The sequence below is a fragment of the Hyperolius riggenbachi genome, chromosome 9 (assembly GCF_040937935.1).
Source record: "Hyperolius riggenbachi isolate aHypRig1 chromosome 9, aHypRig1.pri, whole genome shotgun sequence".
Taxonomy (NCBI): domain Eukaryota; kingdom Metazoa; phylum Chordata; class Amphibia; order Anura; family Hyperoliidae; genus Hyperolius; species Hyperolius riggenbachi.
The window spans coordinates 243,891,657-243,916,735 of record NC_090654.1 but is presented as its reverse complement, the minus strand read 5'-3'; the positions used below and the strand labels follow the sequence as shown (position 1 = coordinate 243,916,735).

The 25,079-nt window shown below is 46.0% G+C and overlaps 2 protein-coding genes across 4 annotated transcripts in view; both read right to left on the bottom strand.

The window, feature by feature from the left end:
* ADSS1 (adenylosuccinate synthase 1) overlaps positions 1-4,607 on the bottom strand; it is a 94,341-nt gene extending 89,734 nt beyond the window's left edge. Inside the window, exon 1 of the mRNA XM_068254233.1 lies at positions 3,961-4,607. Coding sequence (XP_068110334.1) covers positions 3,961-4,134 — 174 coding nt within the window. The 5' untranslated portion in view covers positions 4,135-4,607. The remainder of the gene's footprint in view (positions 1-3,960) is intronic.
* Positions 4,608-17,238: 12,631 nt separating this feature from the next.
* INF2 (inverted formin 2) overlaps positions 17,239-25,079 on the bottom strand; it is a 189,828-nt gene continuing 181,987 nt past the window's right edge. For all 3 annotated transcript variants that reach the window (XM_068254230.1, XM_068254231.1, XM_068254232.1), the window contains one exon: positions 17,239-22,731. Coding sequence is in view for 1 of the 3 variants with exons in the window: in XM_068254231.1 (XP_068110332.1) it covers positions 22,700-22,731 (32 nt within the window). In the remaining 2 variants the exon portion in view is untranslated. The remainder of the gene's footprint in view (positions 22,732-25,079) is intronic.

Here is a 25,079-nt window from a genome sequence, read left to right as displayed (position 1 = left end):
GTTTTTGCTCAACGACACATTCATTGAAGTATGCCGAGAGCTAAAAGCTATGAAACACTAATCCTTTTTATCGCTTTCCTGCGCTCAGAAGCTATTTTCTGCTAGGAAAGTGCTTTATAGTTGTAATTTCTTATCAGTTAGGGTAACACTGTTGTCTGACCCAGTCCTGACTCAGACAGGAAGTGCCACTTACATATCTGATGTTTAACTTTCAGGCAAAGAAAAAAAAAAAGGAACATAGCCTAGTTATTTGTGTGCTTGGCACTGTACATACACGTCTATCTCATCATGTCACACGTCCCCTTGGCTATCCTTTAAAGTGAACCAGAGACGAAGCATCCTCATGTATTTTACCATATATATCAGTGGGAACATTAGAGAAAACACCTACCCTGCTGTGTTTCATTCTTCACTGCTCAGCCTGCTTCTAATCAGCCCTGATAAAATCCCCGACTGTGCATTCAGTCTGGCTTTGCTCAGGAATCATCATAGCCGAGTCTGTCTTCTCCGATGTCTTTTCAAGCCCAAGCCCGCCCCATTCTGGCTCTGCTATGACTTAGCTATAACGATTCCTGAGCAAGGCCAGACTGAATGCTCAGTCGGGATTTTAGCAGGGCTGATAACAAGCAGACTGAACAGTGAATAATGAAACAGAGCAGGGTAGGTGTTTTCTCTAATGTTCCCACTGATAAATATGGTAAAATACATGAGGGTGCTTCGTCTCTGATTCATTTTAAAGAAATAAATATGACAGCCTCCATAACCCTCTCAGTTTAGATGTCCTTTAAAATACTTGTCACCCACAAAATACTAATCCACAAAATGTCAATATTCACTTATAAAGTATTTAGTCAGTATCTGCCCATTGTAGAATCTACTCCCCCTAATTCAGCCTCTGAAATGTATTATTGGTGGTGAAATCTTTAGTTCTGCCAGGTGATCTGTACGGAATGTTCATTACTGAGAATTCTATGCACTGAAGGAGATATTGCTTGCTTGGCAGATGGTAAAAGCCATTATTTTTCACTATGCTACAAGGTTTGCAGATAGCAAACTGTCTGGACTATGGTCCTGACTTCACACTGTGGGAGGGGTTTCACCACAATATCAGCCTTACAGACCCCTACTGATGAAGTATTTAAGAAAAGATCAAGATTTCTTGTGGGAAAGGGGGGTATCAGCTACTGATTGGAATGAAAGCAGATCCGAGATGAAAAACTAACTATAACACTTAAATTGTCTGTTTACCTTATCTAAAGTTTAGATAGTTTACACAGCATATCTAGCTGCAAACAGCTTCAATAGTTCATGATTATTTATTCCTGTGATAAAATGAGGGCAGCCATGTTCTGTTTGTCACAGGCTGAGGGCTGGAGATGCTATCAGCTTGCCTGTGTGTAATGTGACAAATTCAGTCCCCTCTCCTCCTCCCCTCTGCCTCTGAAATCTCTGGCTTGTAACCTCCTCCTCCTGCCCAGACTGAGCTCCCATAAGCCCTTGCTATAGTGCCAAGGCACTCTAAAAAGCTGTGGGCAAGGCTTGTTTAGTTTATAGGGAATTAGAGTATTAAAAAAAAAGTATTTGGCTTGAGGAATGCTCTATAAACTATTTGTAAGGAACACAATTATGCAATGAGTAAAAGTTTGTCTCGGATCCACTTGAAGTTCATACTTTGGTTAAAGTTCCTCCTTAAAAAGGGACACTTAAGCCAGAAAAAAAAATGAGTTTTACTCACCTGGGGATTCTACCAGCCCCCTGCAGCAGTCCTGTGCCCTCGCAGCCACTCACTAATACTCTGGTTCCCCCGCTGCCAGCTAGTTTTGTTTTTGCCGACAGGACTGGCCGCGCGTAGCTTTCTACGCATTCCCGACTGTAATTAGCGCTATTGCGGGCCGCAACGCGTACAAAGATGCGCGTTGCCGCATTACCTACGCATAGGTATGCGGCAATGTGTATTTTTGTACGCGTTGCGGCCCGCAATAGCGCTAATTACAGTCGGGAATACGTAGACAGCTACCCGTGGCCAGTCCTGTCGGCAAAAACGAAACTAGCTGGCAGCGGGGGAACCAGAGGATTAGTGAGTGGCTGCGAGGGCACAGGACTGCTAGAAGCCCCAGGTGAGTAAAACTCATTTTTTTTCTGGCTTAAGTGTCCCTTTAAGTACGGCACCCACCACCCCAGAGAAACTGGAGTTTACAATATAAGTGGTGTGGCAACTACAGTTTCTTTGTGCATGCAACAATTTCAGTTAGTCTTGCAGAGCAAAAACTGTAGAAAAAGTTTATGCCACCCTCCAGTAGGGACTGCAGGTGCGCAATAGACGGGTGGGGGGGGGGGGGAAGATTTGAAGAGGTTGATGTTCCTGAAGGGTCTCCCTCAGCCACGCATAATACAGTATGATAATATGCTGAGTACACATAATGCAATTTCCCATCCGACTGACCATGGGATCGATTAGGAGCAGTTTGGATACAGATAGTAATGAGGACAGCCGACATTAGTTATGAAGGGGAAAGTGAAGCATTTGCACAGCGCTGTGCTCATACCTGACTTAAGTTCCCCAGAGCTGCTCCATGCTCTGTACACACACTGCTGCTCCATTCAAAGTCAACTGTAGCAGGGAAAGAAAGGGGGCAAAGCTGTGAGCTGCAGGATGCTTGCAGATATTCTGGTGTCTCAACTTGTGCCTGTCCCCAGCCACTGCACCGGCCCTGGTCTGAGGGGGGATTCTGGGCAGATGTATTCCCCCTGTGTTTGCCTATCATAGCCCCACTGTATAGACTGCATCAATGCAGCGGCAACAACACTTCATGTCACTACAGAGAGGTTGGGCTGCAATGGAGGGTGGAAGATCACACGGATCAAAACAGTGGCAGAAGGCACCAGTAAATCGAGTACCAAGTATTTAATTTTTATTCATAGCAAAAACTAAACCTTAAAAAGTTATTAGACTAGTTTCATCAAGATTTTAATAAGAGAGAAACCCAGAAATGGTGCTGTAAAGTAACTTCTCAGCTGCATGGTATGGACTGCTGCACTTTGCTCTGCAGAAGCTCAGTACACACATCCACTGTGCTGTATCTGGATGACTCACTGACATGCCTGCGGCACAGAGTAGTCACACATGCACTGAGCTGAGCTCTCGGGGAGGAGGGAGGGAAACACGTGGCTGGAATCACTGCCTGGAATAAATCATTCATGGAAGCCCCAGCAGGGACCAGACACACCGGGAAATGACATAATAACCACAACACAGGCAAATGGACCTGCAGTAACCCGGTTGTGAATGAGGCCAAGGGCAGTGCCACACTGCAGCGTGCACGGCAGGTGCACAACGCATGGAACAGGGGAAGTAGATGGAAAGCAACGGACATAACGTTCCAATGTATGAACGGATTCTGCATGGACCGCAAATGACCTTGCAGAGCTTTTTCACCCCAAGCGTGCTGGAGATCAGGGTGACATTTCACAGAATAGACGACCCCTATGGCTCTAATTAACCCCTGGATTGCTGGAGGCCTGATCCCATAAATGGGGGGGGGGTGTATATGGCCCATTAACCCCTGGATTGCTGGAGACCTGATTACATGAAGGGTGTATATATGGCCCATTAACCCATGGATTGCTAAAGACCTGATCCCATGAAAAATGGGGTGTCTATATGGCCCATTAACCACTGGATTGCAGGAGGCCTGGTCTAATTTGGGGGGGGGGGGGGGGGCAGATGTGTCTATATGGTCCATTAACCCCTGAATTGCTGCTGGAGACCTGATCTCATTTGGGGCAGATGTCTCTCTATGGCTCATTAACCACTGGATTACTGTAGATCTGACTCCAGCATTCCATCTTGGGGACAGGTGGCCCTGCAGTGCACATTAACCCCTGCATTGCTGGAGAGGTGACCCCAGCAGGGTGTCTTGCAGAAGACATGGGGGGTGGCTGTCACTAGGAAGGACTTACCTGACACCTGCAGACTATATCCGCGTCTGTGGCCAGCAGATCCACCACTTTGCCTTTTCCTTCGTCCCCCCACTGCGCCCCCAGGACTACGATCACCTTATTGCCCACATCATGCCGGGGTCTCTTCTGCGTGCCGGGGGGGCTGCGGTCATTGGCGGCCGGGGTGCCGGACATGGCCCTGGCAGCGTGTTCTCCTCGCTCACTGACAAGGAAGGCAAAGGGGCCCACAAAGGCGGGAGAAGTGGAGGAAATGAGCCAAGCAGCAGAAGGAGGTGAAGAGGACGGGATCGGAGAGGAGGAGGGGCGGGGCTAGCGGCGTGGGCGGAGGAGAGAAGGGAGGAGTCAGAACCCGGCGCGATAGAACCATCATGGTGGTGGGTGGAGACAACAGAGAGAAGTGTAGGGAAGAGGCGATAACTCAGCTATAGGGGAGGGCACAGAGGCGGAGTCAGGGAGAAGGTCGCCGTCACTCCCATAGACAGTAACGTAGGAGGCGTGTCTACAGGGAGGATTCAGGATTGTATTAGAGGAAGGACACTAACCATGCACCGGAAGACGTGTGGAGTAGACAGAGGCGGGGCTAACGGGCTAGGGGAGGTGAAGGAAGAGTCCAGGCTGCGGCTGGACCGCTCAGAGGTGTCCAGGGAGCTTTGTAAGGAAAGGACTCTACCATAGAAGGCAGGAGGGGAGGATTGCTATAGCGTAAGCAACAGGGCGGAGTCAGGACTGAGCGTAAGGAAGTCCTAGAAGAGAGAATATAGGCGGAGTTAGACGAGAGGAAGAAAAGTCGCGGCTATAGAAGAGGGGGCGGATACATCTCTTTCCGTGTCCGTGAGAGAGAAGGGCAGCAGTGCGCAGACTGGAGGCGGAGTCACCGCTGTGGTGGTGGGCGGGACTGTAGTGATAGAGGTGGAGAAGGGAGGTCGGGCGGTATCAGGGATGCTGGGTGGGTGGAGCCTCAGTACTAGGAGGCGGGGTGGAGAAGAGGCGCGAGCAGCCCGGTGTGGGATGTATGAATGAGATGTAGAAATGCCTCCGTTGTTATCAGCGCTGAGCACTGCAGACTGCAGTCACTCTCTTCACCTCTCACCTGAGGGAACGGAGGAGGCTCTGAGGCGGGGATGGGTTCTCTAGTGTTACAGCCAGAAGCAAGAATGGTGCTGCCCCACACTACTTATGGTAAAGTGCCACATCAGTCAATGAGAGCTTCAATGTGGTCAATACTCTAGAAAAAATAAGTTCTTTAGCCCAGTATAACAGGATAGCAAGGAGGTCATTAATGGTACCTTGGAGAGTCAGGTTCATCATTAATAGTACTACACAAGAATTAACTTATCAGGTAATAGCACTGCCAGCGGCATATCAATAGGGGATGCCCTTGGACCAGAGGCCCTCCTTCAACTGCAGTATTAGCTTTTCAATTTGTGCTATGCTGCTAATGATCATTTTTGAATAGTAGTATTAAGGGCTCGTTCACACTGAGGGTATTTTTGCCCTTTTTTCAAACGTGGTCGAATTTCAAAATCACCGCTTGTATTTGAACGCTTGTGCAATGATTCTCTATGACAGAGTTCACATCTGAGCGGTTCATTTCCGATCCACTCAGAAGTGCTGCATGGGCCATTTTTGAGGTGATTCCGCCTCAATGGAAGGTATAGGAAAAACACAAAACGCTCACAAAATCGATTTGTGCAGCGATTGCGTTCCCATTTTTTAAGACTAAATACATTGTATTTATTATTTTCCGGGTCAAAGAGTTCACTTCCTGACTTGTGTAAGGGAGTGAATTACAGAACCGCTTAGGAAGCCGCTTAGCACAAAAACGAATCGCCCACCCAAGCACCGGGAATAAAAAAATTAAAAACCCTCAAACTGCCCACCGCTAATGGCCACGTGAACGGAACGCAATGTGAACAACGCCTCAGGACCCGTTGCCACTAGCCCAGGGGTTTAAAAATTTAGCTCTGGGACCAAGTCGCGGGCCAACCTCAATGTCCAGTGCCCCCCTGTCTGCCTTGTGAAATTCCCTGGTATCTAATAGCCCCCCTCCATTCCCTATACAGTTCCCTTGTGTCTAGTGCCGCCCTCCTTCCCCTATACGATTCCCTGGTGTCTAGTGGCCCTCCATCTATAAAGTTCCCTGGTGTTTAGTGGTTCTCCCTCCTTACCCTATACAATTCCCTGATGTTTAGTGGTCCTCTCTCCCCATACAATTTCCTGGTGTCTAGTGCCCTCTTCCTTCCCCCTATACAGTTTCTTGGTGTCTGTTGGCCCCTTCCATTTCCTATACAGTTCCATGGTATCTTGTGCTTTCCCCCTCCCTATTTGGCTTTCCTGGGGCTCTAGGGCGTACCCTCCAACATAGCTTCTCTGGTGGCCTAGAGTGGGCCAAACATAATGCAAAGAGGGTAAACCACCCGAGGGCCAAATCTGAAGGCTCCGAGGGCCAGATTTGGCCATGTATGCACTAGCCACCTAGTGCGGCTGCGAGATTGGTGGCAGCACTTACTGGTCTGCGAGTACGCATGCACGGCTATGGGATTCACCTGCACGGAAAAATGCTGCAACATGGCAGCATTATTTCCTATGGCAGAGTTTGCCTGTGGGGAAACTGCGGATTCGGCCCGATTTCCGCAGTAGTGGAAATTGGCCCTAACTAATTGTTCCCCTCTACTGTTTACACTTCTTATACACTGAAAGTCCTTGGCAGATTTTGTAGCGCCATATGAATCGTTACATATAGAATGTTTGGGGAGGTCCAATGTAAAACTTGCACTGGAGCCCAAAGCTCCTTAGTGATGCCACTGGACGGTGGTGTGATGTCGGTATGCCCTAGATTATTAGCTTCTTATTAACGTGATGATGTAAGCATATTAGGTCATCATGCCAGCGCTTCGTTGTGCATGGACGATAGAATGTTCAGTCTCCAAAAACAGCTGATGGTCAGATAATTTCAGGGATATGCACAGTTGCCCTATAATAGTGCGCTGCCCAGTCCAGAAGCAGCACCAGAATCTCTGATTAGGACTGCAGGCTGAATGCAATCCTCCTTGCCATTTTATGTGGACCTCGAGAGCTTCAAATGTGCATCATAGTAAGCAGCAAAAGAACAGTACTCTGCCTTCCCATCTAGAGGATGACCGTTTACGTTCGGGGTAAGCTGCGCAGGAGGTTTTCTCAGGCCCTGCTGGGCCGATCTGCGTAAATTTTTTTTTGCTGAACGCAGCTAACACTTTGCTAGCTGCGTCAGCACACCGATCGCCGCCGCCCCACGCCGATTCGCCACTATCCGCGCCGCCGCAGAGCCCCCCCCCCCCAGACCCCTGCGCTGCCTGGCCTATCAGCGCCAGGCAGCGCTAAGGGGTGGATTGGGTCTCCCTTAGACGTCACGATGTCCATGACGTCGGTGACGTCATCCCGCCCCGTCGCCATGGCGACGGGGGAAGCCCTCCAGGATTTCCTGATTGCCGGAGGCGATCAGAGGGGCTGGGGGGGTGCCGCTGAGCAGCGGCTATCATGTAGCGAGCCCTAGGCTCGCTACATGATTTAAAAAAAAAATAAAAAAACCGGCAGCGCTGCCCCCTGGTGGTTTTTAATAGACCGCCAGGAGGGTTAAAGAGAATCTGTAACTTTAAAAAGTGCCCCTGGGGGTATTTACTTCATGAGGGGGAAGTGTAATGGATTGCGGAGATGCCGCCGCCCGGTCCGGCGGCGGGGCGGCTGTCTCCGCGTTCAGACCGGTGGTTTCCGCACAGCGGCATGCGTCTGGTTTGCCTGGGCCTTCTAGTGCACACAGATGGAGAGCGTGGGGAGGCAGGACCTTTATGCCAGTAGGAGAGGGATCAGGTCGATCAGCTGATCCCAGCGCAGTTATTGATTGGCTGGGCGGCGCTGAGGAGCGTTGCAGTATATATAGATCTTGCTGGTCAGTCTCAGGTTGTCTGCCGTTGCGAATACTTATGTGTGAGCACTCAGACCTCAGTCAGATCCCACAGTGTGTTAGAACCAGGTGGACCTGGGAATTCACACTTAGCCAGATTACGCTTGTGTTATACTTTTGACCAGTTCCGGGGTGTTGAGACCAAGGACCTCACACCCAAGCTTAGGATTACTGTGTCATTGCTGTGTTATACTTTAGACCAGTTCCAGGGTGTTGAGACCAAGGACCTCACACCCAAGCTTAGGATTACTGTGTCATTGCTGTGTTATTCTCTAGACTAGTTCCTGGGTGTTGACCAAGGACCTCACACCCCAGTCTAGGACTCTGCTTTATTCTGTTATGACTATTTGCTCTGTCGACCTCTCTATTGCTTTCTGATTCGGTACCTCTGCATATCTTCCTATCTGTTGCCAAACCCTGCCTGTACCCGGTTACCGAACCAGCCTTCTGTCTCTGTACCTTATCTGCTCGTGTGTTGCCGACCTGGCCTGCCCGACCTTCCGGGCTGCCACTCACCCCTTGAGTGCTCAGTCTATCTGTACTACCCATGACACTATTCCACCAAGTGTCAGTTAGCTGCAAGGACCTCCTGCTCCTCAGAGAGTCCTTCCTGCAGTACTGCCAAGGGCCTCTATCCCATTGGAGTCCTCTGGCTGCAGTACAGTCTGATTCCCAGTTTACCAGGGAATCACTGCCTGCCAGATTGTCCCTATCTCCTCTCTTAGGAGATAGTTCCTGCACAGCCAAGGGCCACCTGCTCCTCAGGTGGTCTCTGGTCGAAGTTATCTGTGTCTCCCGCCCCACGGGAGATAGCCTACAGTTTGCTTTAAACATTTACACTATATTAGGTGTTCAGAGGTTAGTCATACTTGTATTATTGGAGATTCTGCAGATCATCAATAATCAGGTATACATCTGTATTGTTGGTGATACTGCAGATCACCAATAATCAGATTCTCTCTGTGTGCTGACACCAATCGTTACAGGAAGTCTCTGGATTCTATCGAGGCTTCCCCACGTCCTCCTTCGTCCCACGGTGGTCTCGCTTGGACGCTCCCAACAGTGGCCATGTAAATATTTACCTTCCAGCGCAGGCGCAGTAGCGGTTCTCGGCTCGGAATCAGGCGGAAATAGCCGATCCCAGTCGGGTCTGCTCTACTGTGCAGGCGACTTGTGCCTGCACAGTAGAGAGGACCCAACTGGGAGCGGCTATTTCCGCCTGATTGAGAGTAATCACTGGAGCCGGGGACGGTAAATATTGCAGTCGCTACTGTGCCTGTGCCACAGCCTGACAAATTGTTGGCTGTGGCTTACAAGGGGCACAACGAGACCACCGTGGGATAGAAGAGGACGGGGGAAGCCTCGTTAGGATCCAGAGGCTTGCTCTCCTGAGGTAAGTACCCCCCAGGGGCACTTTTTAAAGTTAGTCTTTTTAAATGTAATTAAGTCTGAGCCAGGATGCAACAACAACCTTTGGGGGAGACCCCCCTGCAAAATTAGCATGGGGCCCCCTCTTTGAAATAAAATCCCCCCGTGTAGTTGATCTCGCTCACTTTCACACAAACACACACTCACTTTTACTTCTCCTTGGCACCTCCTCCACATTTAGCAGAGTAGTGGAACAGTGTAATTCCCTGCTTCAGTACTGTGTTCGATCTCTTTGGGTTCTTCCCAACAGCTGATCGCTCTGTACTTTCTCCCCTCCAGCTTTTGATCACATGACATGCATTCAGAGCCAGAGGTATGCAGCATAGAGTGTGTGTTTGTCAGGAATATTAGAGTAGACTGGAAGCAGTGCTGGAGCAGGTAAATAATACACTGCCCCACTGCACTACTCTGCAGAAGGGGGAGGATCCAGCACTCCAACAACGCCACTTTACTTGAGACCGTTCAAGAAATGTTAAATCAATAAATAATTTGGCCCATGACTTAGAATAGGTTTTACGTTTTGTCTCCTAGCGTGATTGAGTTTGACACCTCTGATCTAGGGCATAGTGACACCACAGTGGCCATTCCTCCTGCTTTCTGAGATTCAAAAGAGGGACACCTTTAGACATGCCCATGATACACCTTCAGACACACCCCTAGTCTTGCCTACCATTAAAATAGTTTATGAGTAAAATAAATTATAGTTAGACTCTAAAGCTACATACACACGCTAATCAGGAACTAGTGAGCGGCGCTGGAGACAGCCCGGCAGCATGTGAGCCTTGCATGGAGCCCGGAAGGATGTGAGCTTTTACAAAAACCGCTTCTGCTGCCCATCAATCTCTGCAGTGGAGGGGGAGTACGGGGGTGGGGGGCTTAAGGAGAGGGAGGAGTCAGGCCACCTTGCGGGTGAGTCCCTGTGTGCCCGCTGCTCCGCCCCACCTATACCTGGCTAACCTATACTGGGGCACCTATACCTGGCGCATACATGTGAAAACTGCTTCGGTAAATTTGGGCGAACGGTAAAGCCAATAAAAGGCTCACCCTGCTCCTGCACAAGTCCTGGTAGCGTTAATTACTATTCCCCCTCCAGGCTGCCATGGATAGTGGGGGAAAGACGCAATTCGGGCTCCATCTTTAGCCGGCGCCTAAATTACCTTCTGTGCAATGCTATAGCTGTAATTCACATTAAAGGCTATGGTGGCGCACGGTGTGCCCACATTTCCCGGCGCCTATTTGTTCTGCTTCGATACCTGGCTGACTATATTGGGAGCACCTATACCTGGCTGACAATACTAGGGGCACCTATACCTGGCTACCTATACGGGGGCACCTATACTGGGGGACTAAATACAGCATCACAAGTAATGTTCTCGAGCCCACAGCCTAGAAGCTGCCCTGAAAGGGATAAGCTGATAACTGCATGCATAAATATAATCCTTCAAGGTACTATAATGGAAAGCAAAGGCACAATTTTGTGAATGAATCATTTTTTTATTATTATTATTTTGGGTAGAGGAAATAGCAGATGTACAGCTGAACGTAGACACTGCGATAAGGTTCACAGGATACATCCTTTACGTAGGTATATTGCTTATCTGGAAGAAAACAGCCCGAATCCTTACACCAGCCTAAACACACATATTATCAGTGACTTCCACAGCCAGGACTTCTTTGTAGTCCACCCCTTTCATTCATACACTAGTTCTTTGAAAAGCTATTTTTGCTTCTTCCTCTTCCTCATTCTAGAAAAGGTTTAGAATTTAGTGCAGAACAACTAAGTAGTAGAGAAATGGTCCCCTTTGTTGCATATTGCTGTTCATATTCAACCCTGGAATACACTGACAGATTTGAATGAAACCCTTATAGAAGGTTGAAGCCATTGACATAGATAACACGTCATACATTTAGAGTGAAATTTCACTTTTGTTACCACCTCACTCCCCCCCCCCCCCCCCCCCAAAAAAAAGCAGTATGTTCATATCTACAAGTCTTAACTGCATTTAAAATGTATTTCTTATGCTTCAGCTTTGCAGCTATGTGCACTTGTAAGCAGTGGCGTAGCTAAGGAGCTATGGGCCCTGGTGCAAATTTTAAATTGGGCCCCCCCAAGCGCTCTATATATAACAATTGATACGGTCCACCTGCAAAAGGACAGCCACAGTGTCAGAGGTGCCAGGAGGGGATGGGGAACAGTTTGTTAATGATTACTGCTAATCAAAGCATCTGTAGATGTGATTATTAACAGCATAGGACCAACAGAGAGCCAATACTGTAGTTGAGGGAGAGCCCTTCGGGGCTCCTCTGGCCCAAGCGCCCCGATACGGTCACTACCTCTGTACCCCCTATTGCTACGCCACTGCTTGTAAGCTCTTGTTTACAAGTCGGAAATCTGTAATTATTTTTTTTTCAAAAGTATGGGTAGCCCACTCATTTTCATCTTGCTGTCTGGGTAAATAGCGTCTCAGAGCAGGAATCCTTGTTACTGGTTTTCATCATCTGAACTGTGGGATCCATTGATTTGCAGTAAGATTTGAGGGCTGGAACCCACTAGAGCGATTTTAAACACTACTGATTTCCCTAATCGCTCAGCTAATGTTAATGGATGGGCCAAATTCCTCTGGAGCGACTGCGATTAGCAAAATCGCTATTGCAGGACGTGCAGCGATTTAGTGGCATTATCGTTTGCGTTTCTGCAATGTTAAGTATATAAACGCTCATGAATCGCTACACATGGCGATTTGAGTGTGATTTTAAATTAATGCAAACTGTAAATAAAATGACGATACATTGACAGGACCAATCAGAATTAAAATCACTACACAATCGCTGGCAAAAAGCTTACACTTTTCAAAATTGATACCAAAAAACCGCTCAAGAAATCGCTTACAAAACACATTAAAAACGCTAGCGATTGTGATAACGATTTGCAGTGAGTTCCTGGCCTGACACTGGGCCCTTTTCCACCTGGACATACACAGAGCACACAGGGAAATATTGTGCTTGCAGTCATCTTCTCTGATCATACGCTCTGCATTTTTAGTGCAATTGCACAGTTCCATCCAGTTTAACCTCCTGGGCGATACAATAACATCGCCAGGGGGGCGGGGCAGCACTTTAATTGTTTTTTATTTAATCATGTAGCGCTAGCTACATGATAGCCGCTGTGCAGCGGCATCCCCCCACCCCTTCCGATCAGAGCAAACAGAAAATCCCGTTCAGAACGGGATTTCCTGTTTGGCTTCCCCAGTCGCCATGGTGACGATGTCATCAACGTTGTGCCGTCAAAGGGAGTCCCGATCCACCCCTCAGCACTGCCTGCCGCTGATTGGCCAGGCTGCACACGGGGTCTCGGCGGGGGGAGGTGGGCCCTATAACGCGGTGGATTGGCGGCGATTGGATGTTACATGCAGCTAGCTGCGTGTAACAAAAAAAAAATGCAAATCGGCCTGAGAAATCCTCCGCGGCGGTATAGCCCGAGCTGAGCTCGGGATTATTGCCCAGGAGGTTAAAGCACACTTGACCGGAGAGGGATATGGAGGCTGACATATTTACACCACAATATTAGTTGCACGGTGTCCTACTGATCCTCTGCCTTCTAATACTCTAAGGGCTTGTTTCCACTGTTGCGACGCGATTTCGGCCGCATTCCGACGCTTGTAAAAACGCATGCGGATGCGTTTCCACATGCGTTTTTACCCGCGATTTCGCATGCGATTTCGCATGGCAGGGTGCCATGCGAAATTAACCATGACACTGCCAGGGCTAAATAAAATTGAAAAAGGTGCGAAATCGCACGCGAAATCGCGGGTAAAAACGCATGTAACAAACGCATGCGTTTTTACTATTAAATACATTAGCGGCAATTCGCACGGATTCCCGACGCAGGCGAAATCGTTGGCTCTTTTGTGCGTTTTTTTCACGCTGAAAAAAACGCACCTCAACAACGCTACAGTGGAAACAGGCCCATCCACTTGTATTACATGTGCGGATCTGCATGCGTTGGACGCATGCAGATTCGCGATAGTGGAAACGAGCCCTTAGCAATAGACCCTGAACAAGCATGCTGATCAGGCGCTCTGATTGAAGTCTGACTGGATTAATGAACAGCAACAAAACATTTTTAAAGGCCTTTTCTCCCATATGCTGGGAATACACGGTTCGTTTTTTAGGCGATTAGATGGTTCGATAGATAATTTCCGACATGTCCAATCTCCCTTTCCATTCCTTTGCAGCTCGATTTCTGATAGAAGTGATCGACTGCAGAATCGAGCGGCAAAAATGATCGAGAGCAGAAACGCACAGCAGAAACAAACAGTTTATTCCCAGCATTAGGACCCAAAGTGCATAAGCTTGTCTCAGATCAGTACAGATTGATGTGTACAGGGCAATAAGTTATGTGATCAGAAATGCCAGACTAAGCAGGTGGCTTTTTAGGTTTGATTTAAGGGCTGAAATCCACTAGACGCCTTTTCTAAGCGCTAGTGATTTGAAAAAGCTCTTGTTAATGCAATGCTATTGGGGATTTTTATAAAATCACATCCTTCTAGTGGGATCATACTCATAGCATTACATTACCAAGAGCTTTTCAAATCACAAAGCGCTCAGAAAAGCGCTCCTAGTGGGTTCCAGGCCTAAATGTGTCCAGGGTTGGAGCTGTTTTGATTAAGTTTGACAAGGCATTCCACAGGTTAGGGGCTGCATGACAGAAATGCTGCAAAGGTTTTTAGTTGGACTCTGGGGCTGGTCAAGTTATTGGATCCTTGTGATCTCAGGTTATGGGTGGTGTGATGCAGTTGCAAAAAATCCTTCCGGTAAAAACACATTCCTTTGCGGCTCAATTGAGGTACATGATGTGCGTTTTACATGTTTTTGAAAATAATGCAGCAAGTTGTGCGTTTTCAAAATCGCACATTGTAAAACACACACAGGCATTTTTACATTCGGCCCATAGACTTTAATTTGCAGTACAAACGCTAGTGTTTTTCGCAACGCCATTGATTCCTCCTAGCGTGTTCTTAGCCTCAGACAATACTGCAGCCAAAAGCATCAGCAGGAAAGCAATCGCAGAAAAAAATGCAGCGTGTATTTAGGGAAAAATTGGATTGCATAAGTGGAAAAGCAACAGGGCAATTTTGATTATCTTGCCCCTTGCACTTTCCAAATGGTTCTGAGTCATGAGCTAAGGGTGTTCCGTAGTACTGGTCCAAGCCCTATCCCATAGAGCCATATCTATCCATGCCATGCACCGAGGAGGACCTAAGGCCCCGTTCACATCTGAGTGGGAATCTCACGATTCCCGCTCACCGCAAACCACTAGCAGTTTTTAAAATCGCTTAGCACATGGTTTGCTATGGCAGCGTCTCACTGTCGCGATTAGCTCTAATTACATGCAGCGTTTGAGCGATGCTATGCACTGAGGAGGACCTAAAGTCTGAAACAGGCTGTGGCCCTTATTCAATTTCACTTTTTTGTCCTAAGGTCCCTTTCAGATGGACAACTGAGTGCTTGCCGAGCAGTTCAGCATCCCGTCTGCCTATGCCAGTGCAACTCGGAAGCAATTTAATGCAGCTGAATTGCAGTGGTTGTAACACCACGCATGTCAAGTGCTTATATGCGGAGGTGCTACCTGGCGGCAGGGGAATGCAACATATTGCGTCTGAACACGGCTACGCTCAGATGTAATTTTTTTTGGGGGGGAACCATCCTGCAAGAGTCATACAAGTGTGGACATCATAGTATCAACTTTGTGGTACTTTTTTCAACAGCAGAGTGCTTAAAGAAACACTGAAGCGAGTCTAAATTCCCTTTTTTAACTTGTAGTTATGTTCATCACTATAACCCCTGCTAAAACGCCGCTATCCTGCGGCAAAATCGAGGGGTTAATAACCCCCAAATCCCCCCTGCAAAATCCATGACTTTCTTGGTTGTGGATTTTGCTGCTCATGGAGGCCGAGCTATGAGCTGCAGCTCTGCCTTCATGCACGTCAATCTGCCGGCGGATCTCCGCCTCTCCCCCGCCCCTCTCTGTGAAGGCAGATTGGGAGAGGCGGCGATCAGCCAGGATTGACGCGCTGAGAGGCAGAGCTACAGCCATTAGCTCTGCCTCAAGCAGGAAGCGCTCCCCGGACACTGGAGAGGGGATTTGGGGGGTATTAGTTTGCCGCGGGATAACAGCGTTTTAGCAGGGTTTATAGTGATGAACATAACTACAAGTTAAAAAAAGGGGAATTTAGACTCACTTCAGAGTCTCTTTAAAAGGTTTTTTTGAATAGAAGATGAAAACTCATCTCTTAGGTGGAAAAGTGAATTGAATAAGGGCCCATATGCATGTTGGATTGATGTGGCTCTGTAAAATTTATAAGCTGAAGACTTGCTGTACACCAGCGGTTCTGGATTTGAGCCATTCAGGGTCATAAAGAGAGGATTTCCATATTTGGAAGTGTTACATTATGGGAAACCATAGACTAAAAAAAAAATACAAGTCAAAATAAACATACACACATCATACCTCCTGCATAGTCTGCTTAATCTTTTCCTCCTGTCCTGGGTCCTGTTTGGCCACAATTTTGTTGCTGGTCTCTGCACCTGTTCTAAAACTGCAATATCCTTCCTGTAATGTGGTACCCAGAACCAAATTCTATATTCCAAATGTGGCCTTACTAGAGAGTTAAACCTGGCAGTATTATGCTAGCATCCCAAGTTTTTATAGCGCTTTTAATGCATCCCAAAATGTTATTTGCTTTAGCTACAGCGGCTTGGCATTGAATACAATTATTTAACTTGCTTTCGACAAGTACTCCCAAGTCCTTCTCCATGTTTAATGTCCCCATCTCTCTCCCTTTTATTTTGTATGGTGTTAGACCGTTGGTACGACCAAAATGCATTACTTTACATTTGTCAAGTGGGGTCTCTGTGCAAAGTGTCCCAATTCATTTTAATGGCCTCATTACTTGACCTGCCATGGAGGCAAATTCAAAGAAGGTAAAGGGGACCCTTCTACATTTCTAAGATTTTCTGCTACCCTTTACCTCTGTTGTCCTTCAGGAGAAAAATGTGATGCTGGTTTTGAAAGCTCTCAAAAGCCACCCCCTTCCCACAAGCATGGCCTAGCCAATTGAGGCCGATGCATCTGGTGAGTTGCTGACTGTCGGGGTAGGTCACTGTGCATTGTAGCCCCTATAGTGCTGGTCATGTCTAGAACGCCCGGAGAAGCATGTGATTTGTTTGATCAGCTGATAGCTTTGCAAAGCTCTGATTTGCTGTGATCACACCCTGGTTTAGCACATGATCATGACTAGCAAGTCACAGACTTGCATATCTATCACCTGACCAAACTGATTTCACATGCTTCTCCATGAGTTTTCCTAGACACGACCATCACTAATACTCTATTTAGCCAGTGGTGGATTATCATTGTGGCCTTTAGACCGCTATTCCACCGGCAATTGATAGGCAGTGCAAAGCCTCTCAAACTCTCACAACTGCTTGATGCTGCCTGGCAACTGCTTGCTAAGCACACAGTTCAACTGCCTGTGGAAAGGAGCCTTTAGTGGTACAACGTTTTGTACTACTGTCACCTGGTATCACATTGTCTGGACTGAGCCTGGCTCTAATTGACCCATGCATATTTATTGCAAACTGTAGACAGGAGTTTGGAATTGGTCCAATCAAAATTCAGCAGGAAGTGCATTTTGATTGGTCCAATTTCAAGTTGTGCACCACAAGCATTAAACCTGCATGCAGATCAAATTATCAGTAGCTCACTGACTATCCCTGTTCAGCAGTCGTTATGATTCAGGATGCTCAATGCAACGGGAACAAGCATCCAACATCCGCCCGACACAGCCGTACAAACACATGAAACAGACACCTGCTTTTAGCAAAAGGAAATAATTTATTAAGAAGGCGATGCACTTTTCAAAACTGATTACAGAAAAATCAAAATATTCTTTCCAAATACTCCTATATACAGAACAAGCATTATACAGGTTTAATGCAAAATAATCATTTTTTTTCCGCTGATAGTACACAATAGTGTAAGGAATGCAAGGGTAAAGACAAAGTAACACGTTCTGGAACGCATAGAAAGTCAGTGATATGCTCCTGAACTTGATCAGATTAATAGATCATGCTATAATTACAGCACATCAGGGGACCTCGCATTGTGTTATATAGAGAGATACCCATCCCTGGTATATAAGCTTCAACCAGCTGGAGCCAAATGTAGCCACTGACACTACATGTTCATTTTTATGTCATTTTGAAAAACTGTGGTGTTTATACATTTGGCCTGTAGATGGCACTGTGATACTGCATGCCTGCATAAGATTACCTAGACGGTTGTAGATTGTTGGTTTCTGTTTTTCTGATAGCTAGGGACACAGAGTGAAATTGCTGTTTGTTGCGTTCCACAACTCACCTCCTTCTTCATCCGGAAGGAGGAAGTGCGCGGTATTGAGTCATGGAACGTGTCCCATTGGATGTGTGCAAGGCTGCGATATATATAGAAATGTAATTAACACCCTCTCTCCCAGCAGCATACCTGAGGCAATTAAACCTCACTAGAATCATGGATTCGGCTACTTTTCCACCCGTGAGCCCATCACTACTAAGTAAACCTAGTTACAGTTATCCTGCCTCCATGATTACTGAACACAAACACAAACTTGTATTTTTTGAGTGGCAGCTACTACAAAAAAAATTTTTTTTTTATATATATATATTTTTTTAACAGGAGTTAAAGGTCTATTGGCATAATAAATCCGAAAACAGTGGCCACCAGGGTGAGTATCTCTGAATTTCCACTTCCATCTTCATAGGAATCCTAATACTGTTAGTAAGAGCGGATTCAAACCCTCTAACACAACCCAGTCCAGTGGCTGCTCAAAATTCCACTCTTAACTTCCTGCAGCCTTACTGAGTAACATCACCCAGACTTAATGAACCTCCCAAGAATTGCTGGATTAAACAACACATACCAGAGTCAGTTATGCTGGAGGGTCTGTTGCATGTTGCATAACACTTAAACATATGATACCGCATTCATCAGATAAGGTGCAAAAAAGAAAGCTTTAAGTAGTTAACATGTAACCTTTGTAAATTGAAGCTTGTTCCTTCTAAAAATAATGCTTCTAAACAAGTCATGACTAGTCCTTGGTTACTAGCTGCTGACAGTCATGCTTTCATTTGTACTTCCAGAACTGTTAGAGTATTACAGGTGTTCCAGTCCCGTTTTATGAGGTTATGTACATACTGTAGATCTATGTCATAGTTTGAGGTTACTACCAGTTACTTGCAGTAATGTTTGTCTAACTGCACAGCAAAGACATTCATGATCTCAGAGTTCACAAAAGCATTGCATCATTTAGGGCCCATTGACACTTGTAGCGTTTTGTGTGGGTAATGTTATCGCGATTATCGCAGTAAAATCACTACAAATTCAGGGTTTTTGCGATTAGCGCGTCAATAGCATGCTAATCACGATCGCTCTTCAATCGCGCAAAATGCTGCATGCAACACGTTTGCCGCTAATCGCAAAACGCCCGCAATTGGCAGCAATCGCAGCAGTGAGATCACTGCCATATATTTATAATTGTACTAGCCCTTTAAAAAGCGATTAGCAGTAAACGATCACTAATCGTCCTAGTGTGAATGGGCCCTTGCATTCCGGATCTACCTATAATGTGTACATTTAGTATAGTCGCCTGTTACCTTTGGCACGGACTATTGCTGATCATTAGAACATCAAATACCAGTATTGTACTATTTGCCTCCCTACCATATAACACTAGGTGGCTGCACACCATACAGCCACTTACATGCCTGATATTTAACTCTTTCAGGCCGAGAAAGAAAAAAAAAAAGGAACACAGCATAGTTATTTGTGTGCTAGGCTCTGTACATACCCATGTCTATCTCATGTCACATGTCCCTTCGGGTATCCTTTAAGGAGCCTTGAGCTCCGAGACGCGCGAGCTTTTTATTTTTGTGTATTCACGGATGTGATTAATAAATGGAGACTTTTTTTCACCCAGCCATTGGTGTAGCGGGGCTTTCTTCCCTTTGCTGCCAAAATTCCATTTATGTTGAATAACTACATATTGTTTAAGGTTATTAAAAAAAGTTGTTTTGTTTGCAATCAATAATGAATTTCCATATTAGCGGGCAGCTCAAATTGCATTTCTTTGCAACTACGGCAACAGTGCTGACTATATTTGGAATGCAGACTAGCTATCCAATCTCCCTGCATAAATAATCAGCTGCAGAGAGCAGTAGCCCTTGTTCCTTTTTCTGCAACCCGCAACCAAACTAATGAACAGCCAAACGAAAGATTGCAAGCGAAAACACATCTGTTGATGACCTGTTGGAATTGCTGAGTTTGTATATGGAGGGGGAAAAAAAGCAAGGTAAGCGAGCTGAAAAAAAAAAAAAAGATCCACCTCCCAGTGTGCTATATTTATCCCTACATCATAACATCACCGTTTTGTGTACCATTCTTGAACGCTACCATGTCCCCGTGTAACATGGTTTAAATGTTGTAATACAGGGGTGTCCAAACCTTTTAGGCAAAGGCCAAACTGCCATTCTTAAGTGCTAGGGGGCCGCCGAACTAGCAAAACTGAACACAATTTGCCTGTAACATTTTGACAAAATATTTCCATGGGAAATAACCCATATGCCATGTGCAGTTAGCACAGTGGCAGCTGCTAATTAGTGGTGGCTGATACTGCTGCTTGCTAAAGGGCGGATGCTAATCAGTGGCTGCTACAGTGGTGGCTGACAACCTACAGAGGAGCAAACTGGGAGGCAGTGCTGCAACACAAGGTGGCCCCTGCATGCAGCATCACAGCTACGGCCTTCTTTCAATTAACAACTGTAGAGTGTTTTGGGGGCCATCAGAAAAGGCTCGGTAGGCCACATATGGCCCCCAGGTAGGACTCTGAACATGCCTGTTGTAATGTCTCCCCTATCTATTGTACAGGGCTGTGAAGTAGGTTAACACTTTATAAAGTTTAATAAGTTCAATATTAATAAACCAAAAATCCTTGCACTGTACACAGCTGAACGGAAAGGATAGTACTTCATTTTAACAGCTACTATAGTTTAGAAAGACCTTGGCCTTTATTGAATAAACTTTTCTGGGAGTAACTGATTCTCACCTCTTCAGTATAGCTCCTTCACACCAACGGCAAAACAGTGTGTTTAATGCGCTATTTAGCACCCCCAATTGCTGGGAGTAAGCGCCTATCGGTTCCAAGTAATGCAACAGAATGGGAGCGTTTGCAACCACACACGTGTTAGCAGTTGACCTGTGGTGCAGTTACTGGCGGTAAAAAACATTGCATATCACATCTAAGGGCAGCTGCCTCCCACATGCATGCAAGAGACCTCTGCCACTGCTGGACGCCAGCAACTGGCTACAAACTGAGTGCTACAGGCAGCATGACCTACAGGACTATACAGTTATTCTGAAAATGAATAGCTATAAAATTTAAGCAAATGCAGTGATTTTATCACGTTGTACAAGTGGCAGTGAATTTGTAGTGCTGATTTTAATATTCAGTATAATTGATATTGGTCACCTTTTTAATACTTAATACTATTTACTTTCTCTACCCTCCCACGAAACTGTCACTGGAACAAGTTTAAAAAATATTTTAAAGGGAAGATGGTGTGCATTTTTTTTGTTTTATTTTTTAGGTTTGGTAGTAAAAAAAAAAAAAAGTTTTCTATTAGGTAAATATTACATTTGAAGCGGACCTGAACTCAGAACTCAGAATAGCAAAATACCTTTAAAGAAAAAAACATTTTTTTTTTTTTTTTTTTACAGCTGATACATATCCTGCCATAAAGCTGCACTTTGTCTACTTCCTGCTTTCATGGAAGCATCCTGTTTACCAATTATCTCTCTGCTGTGGCAGGTTACTGATTCAGCTGAGGGATCAAATTACAACTTGTGCTTAGTCACAGATGAGGGGGAATTAGACAAGCTAAACTCTCTGAATACATACAGGGTGCATTTCTATATGTTTTCCTACTGTCCTGTGCAAGAGTTCAGGTCCACTAACAACTGAAATTTAGTCCCCGACTTACAAACGGCATGGATTCTGTGTTTCCATGGGAACAAGTCAAAAAACATTTTCAAATTGGAATTTTTTGTTTTTGAGAAAATCGATTAAACAAAAAAATTAGAACAAATGGTTTTTAGTCCTTGTTCACATTGCGTTCCATTTGCGTGTTCCGTCCGCATTTGAGGTGATTTTTAGTTCTGATTCCTAGCGATTACCTGCGCGCTGTTTTTTCTTTGTGAACCACTTTTTGAAGCAGTTTTGCAGAGCGATTGCGTTTTTTACACTTCCTGACTTCAGTCAGGAAGTGAACTCTCTGATCCGGAAAATACAAGGTTTTTATTCTTAAAAATGCGAACGCAAATACTGCACAAAGCAATTTTGTGAGTGTTTGCGTTTTTCCTATACCTTCCATCAAGACAAAATCGCCTTAAAAATGGTACGGGCAGCGCTTTGCTGAGCGGATCAGAAACGAGCCGCTCAGTTGTGAACTGTCTCATAGAGAATAATGGTGTAGGCGCTTTCAGGGCGATTTTGAAAAATCACCAGCGCTTAAAAAAAGTGAAACACGTCTCTAGTGTGAACGAGCCCTCAAATTTGTATAAGCAGGTACAGAGAGCAGAGGTGACACAGAGGGGGACAATGGAGGTACAGGGGACAGAGATGGCACAATGTTCCGACTTAAGAACAGAATCACGAACCTACAGTCCCTATCTCGTTAACCGGGGAAATATATCTATATATATTTATTTATATTATAGACTTGCATACTGCAAAACTTTCTACTTATTGTTCACTGCCAGTTGGAGCACCAAAAAACAGAAAGGATTTATTTGTAATATTTCTTGTTTTTCTCAATATTTTTGGCACAAACACAATACAAGTAAGCTAGAGAAGCGCTACACATTCCCCTTACAGTGATGCTGCAGTGGGTCACTACTATCTGGAAGTAACATTGTAAGTTATGCTAGCTTTCCGACCTCAGCACTGAAGGCTATTCTCATCATGGAGTCTAACAACCTGTCCCATTGTTCAGTTATAGATTGGATCTATATAGCGCCAGCCTCTGCCGTTGCGCTGCTTGACACGCCCAGCCTCCTTACAGAGTACTGGAAAAACTGGAAAGAGTACCAGTCAACCTCAATCCAACCAACATTCTGGTGAAGCTGCGCAGAGCGTACATGAGAAAAGTAGAAGTGCATACATAAAATGTCATCGTTATTTTACATCTGTCATTAAGATTGAAAAGCAGTAGACTGGAAGGGAAAGGCATGGGAAAGGGAAAGCTGTGACCAAGCTTTCACTGCTTCGGCATCTTCTTCGTCCAGAATCCTACAGCAAAATTCAAAACAAACAGGTTAATACAAACTCGGATAGCATTAGAGTTGAGCAGAAAATTCACAAAATATGCAAAAATTTCTGCTCAACAGGAAACCACATTGGTTTTTGGGCTGGTTAATTTTGCATATTTGTCAAATTTTCTGCTCAACTCTAATCAGCTAAGTAAGGTCCACAGAAATTGGGTAGTTTTCCCAGAAATTTGGAACAATTTCTGGGAAAACGATGCAAGGGGATACATTCTTTTGTAATAAAGACCCCGGCTTTTAACTTAGCTGTAGGGATAGCAGCGGTGCCTGGATGATTGATCCATGTGAATGCATTTGTTTGAAAATTTGCATGCGAGCGAGCAAAGGGTTAACTGTTTTTTGGGGGTTTGTTTGTTTGGCCATTTTTGACCACACCCCCTTTAGCACCTCCCTAATAACTTATTTAAATATCCTAACTTGAGGTGATGTGCCTGGATATATGCATCTTTTACCTGATCAAGCCGATCACATGGAACAACAACAGTAGTTCTCTTTGAGGAGACCTTATGTAGAATAAATTGATAATCTCTGCTGAGCAGAAAATTCTCCTAATATGCAAATCCATGCAGACCCAAGAAGGGAAGCGAAGCAAATGAATGCTTCTGGCGAGCGCTTAATAAATCAGCCAGCTAACCAGCTTTCATTTGCTAAAATTCCATCTCTTCCTGGGTAAGGAAAAAACTATTGGCTTAACATCCGTGATTTTCAGCTGAACATTCTGGAAAGCTGTGATTTAAAAAAAAAAAAAAAAAAAGCACACCAATATATTTCCCTGAACATAAAATATAACCTCACTCAACTGCAATGAAAAACACTGAAAATGTTCAGAATAAAAAAAACAAAAAAAAAAAAGAAACAGACATGCTGATGCCCATACATTTTTCATTGACATAAGCATGGGGCCCCCTTGGTCCCTGAACCCCATGTGATCGGAAGTCAGCAAATGGCAGCTAAGTGTGTTCTGCAGTGACGCAGCATCTAGATACAGGAAAAAATTACACACGCTCCTGCACAAGGTTTTTGTAAGCCAATGGGGAGGTTTCTTTGCTAATTGGCTGCACTTACGGTTGCAGAGAGGATAGAGGACGGGACCCAAAGCCTTTGGGCCCCCCCTGCTATGGCAGAGGTTTCAGGGGTGATTGTTACACCCTATGGACATAAGCATCTCTTGGTTAGGTTGTCTAAAGTTACTCAGGTAAGTTTGAGAGCGTGCGTATGAAATAGCAGCCGGGAGACTTGGGCGCAGAATACAGCCGATACACGGCTTACCCTGCTCTTGCATCTTGCTCCTCCGGCGCCGTTAATTACTATTCCCGCTCCAGGACGATGTGGATTTTGGGGAATGTTGTAATTTGGCTTCCAGTCATTGCTGGCGGCCGAATTACAGTGTTCTAAAAGCAACTTCAGCTTTGTGTTCTGACTGTGCGCCACTGACTGTTACTCACTGTGCACCACTATAGCTGTAATTCCCATTACGGTCTATGGTAGCGTTGGCTGCACCCAAATTTCCTGTGCCGTTATTACAGCACTCGAGTTAGAGAATCTTAATGGTTTCCCCTTAGATAAGCAGCTCCACACGGGTCTGCCCACCTCTCTCCTTCCATTGCCAGAGGCATAAATGCACATGATTGGCTGAGGGGATTCTCAAAGTTATGAAGATGAAGTCAAAAAAGCCTATAACAGTAGCATGTGCTAACATGTGCAACTATCTCCCCCTGTCTATAGAACTTAACCTCCTTAGCGGTAACCCCGTGCTGGACACGGGGTAAGCCGCCGGAGGGTGCCGCTCAGGCCCTGCTGGGCCGATTTTCATAATTTTTTTTTTGCTGGACGCAGCTAGCACTTTGCTAGCTGCGCCAGCACTCTGATCGCCGCCGGCCCCCGCCCGATCGCCGCTATTTGCTGCAGCGCGCGGCCCCCCCCCCCAGACCCCAGCGCTGCCTGGCCAATCAGTGCCAGGCAGCGCCGAGGGGTGGCCCGGGACTCCCAATGACGTCCCGACGTCAGTGACGTTGGTGACGTCATCCCGCCCCGTCGCCATGGCGACGGGGGAAGCCCTCCAGAAAATCCCGTTCTATGAACGGGATTTCCTGATCGGAGATCGCCGAAGGCGATCGAAGCGGGCGGGGGGATGCCGCTCAGCAGCGGCTATCATGTAGCGAGCCCTCGGCTCGCTACATGATTAAAAAAAAAAAATTTAAAAAAAAACTGCTGCGCTCCCTCCTGGCGGTATTTTTCATACCGCCAAGGAGGTTACAGTGTGCCCAACTGAATATAGAAGAAAAATCAGGCCCGTGTTGAAAATTGAGCCCG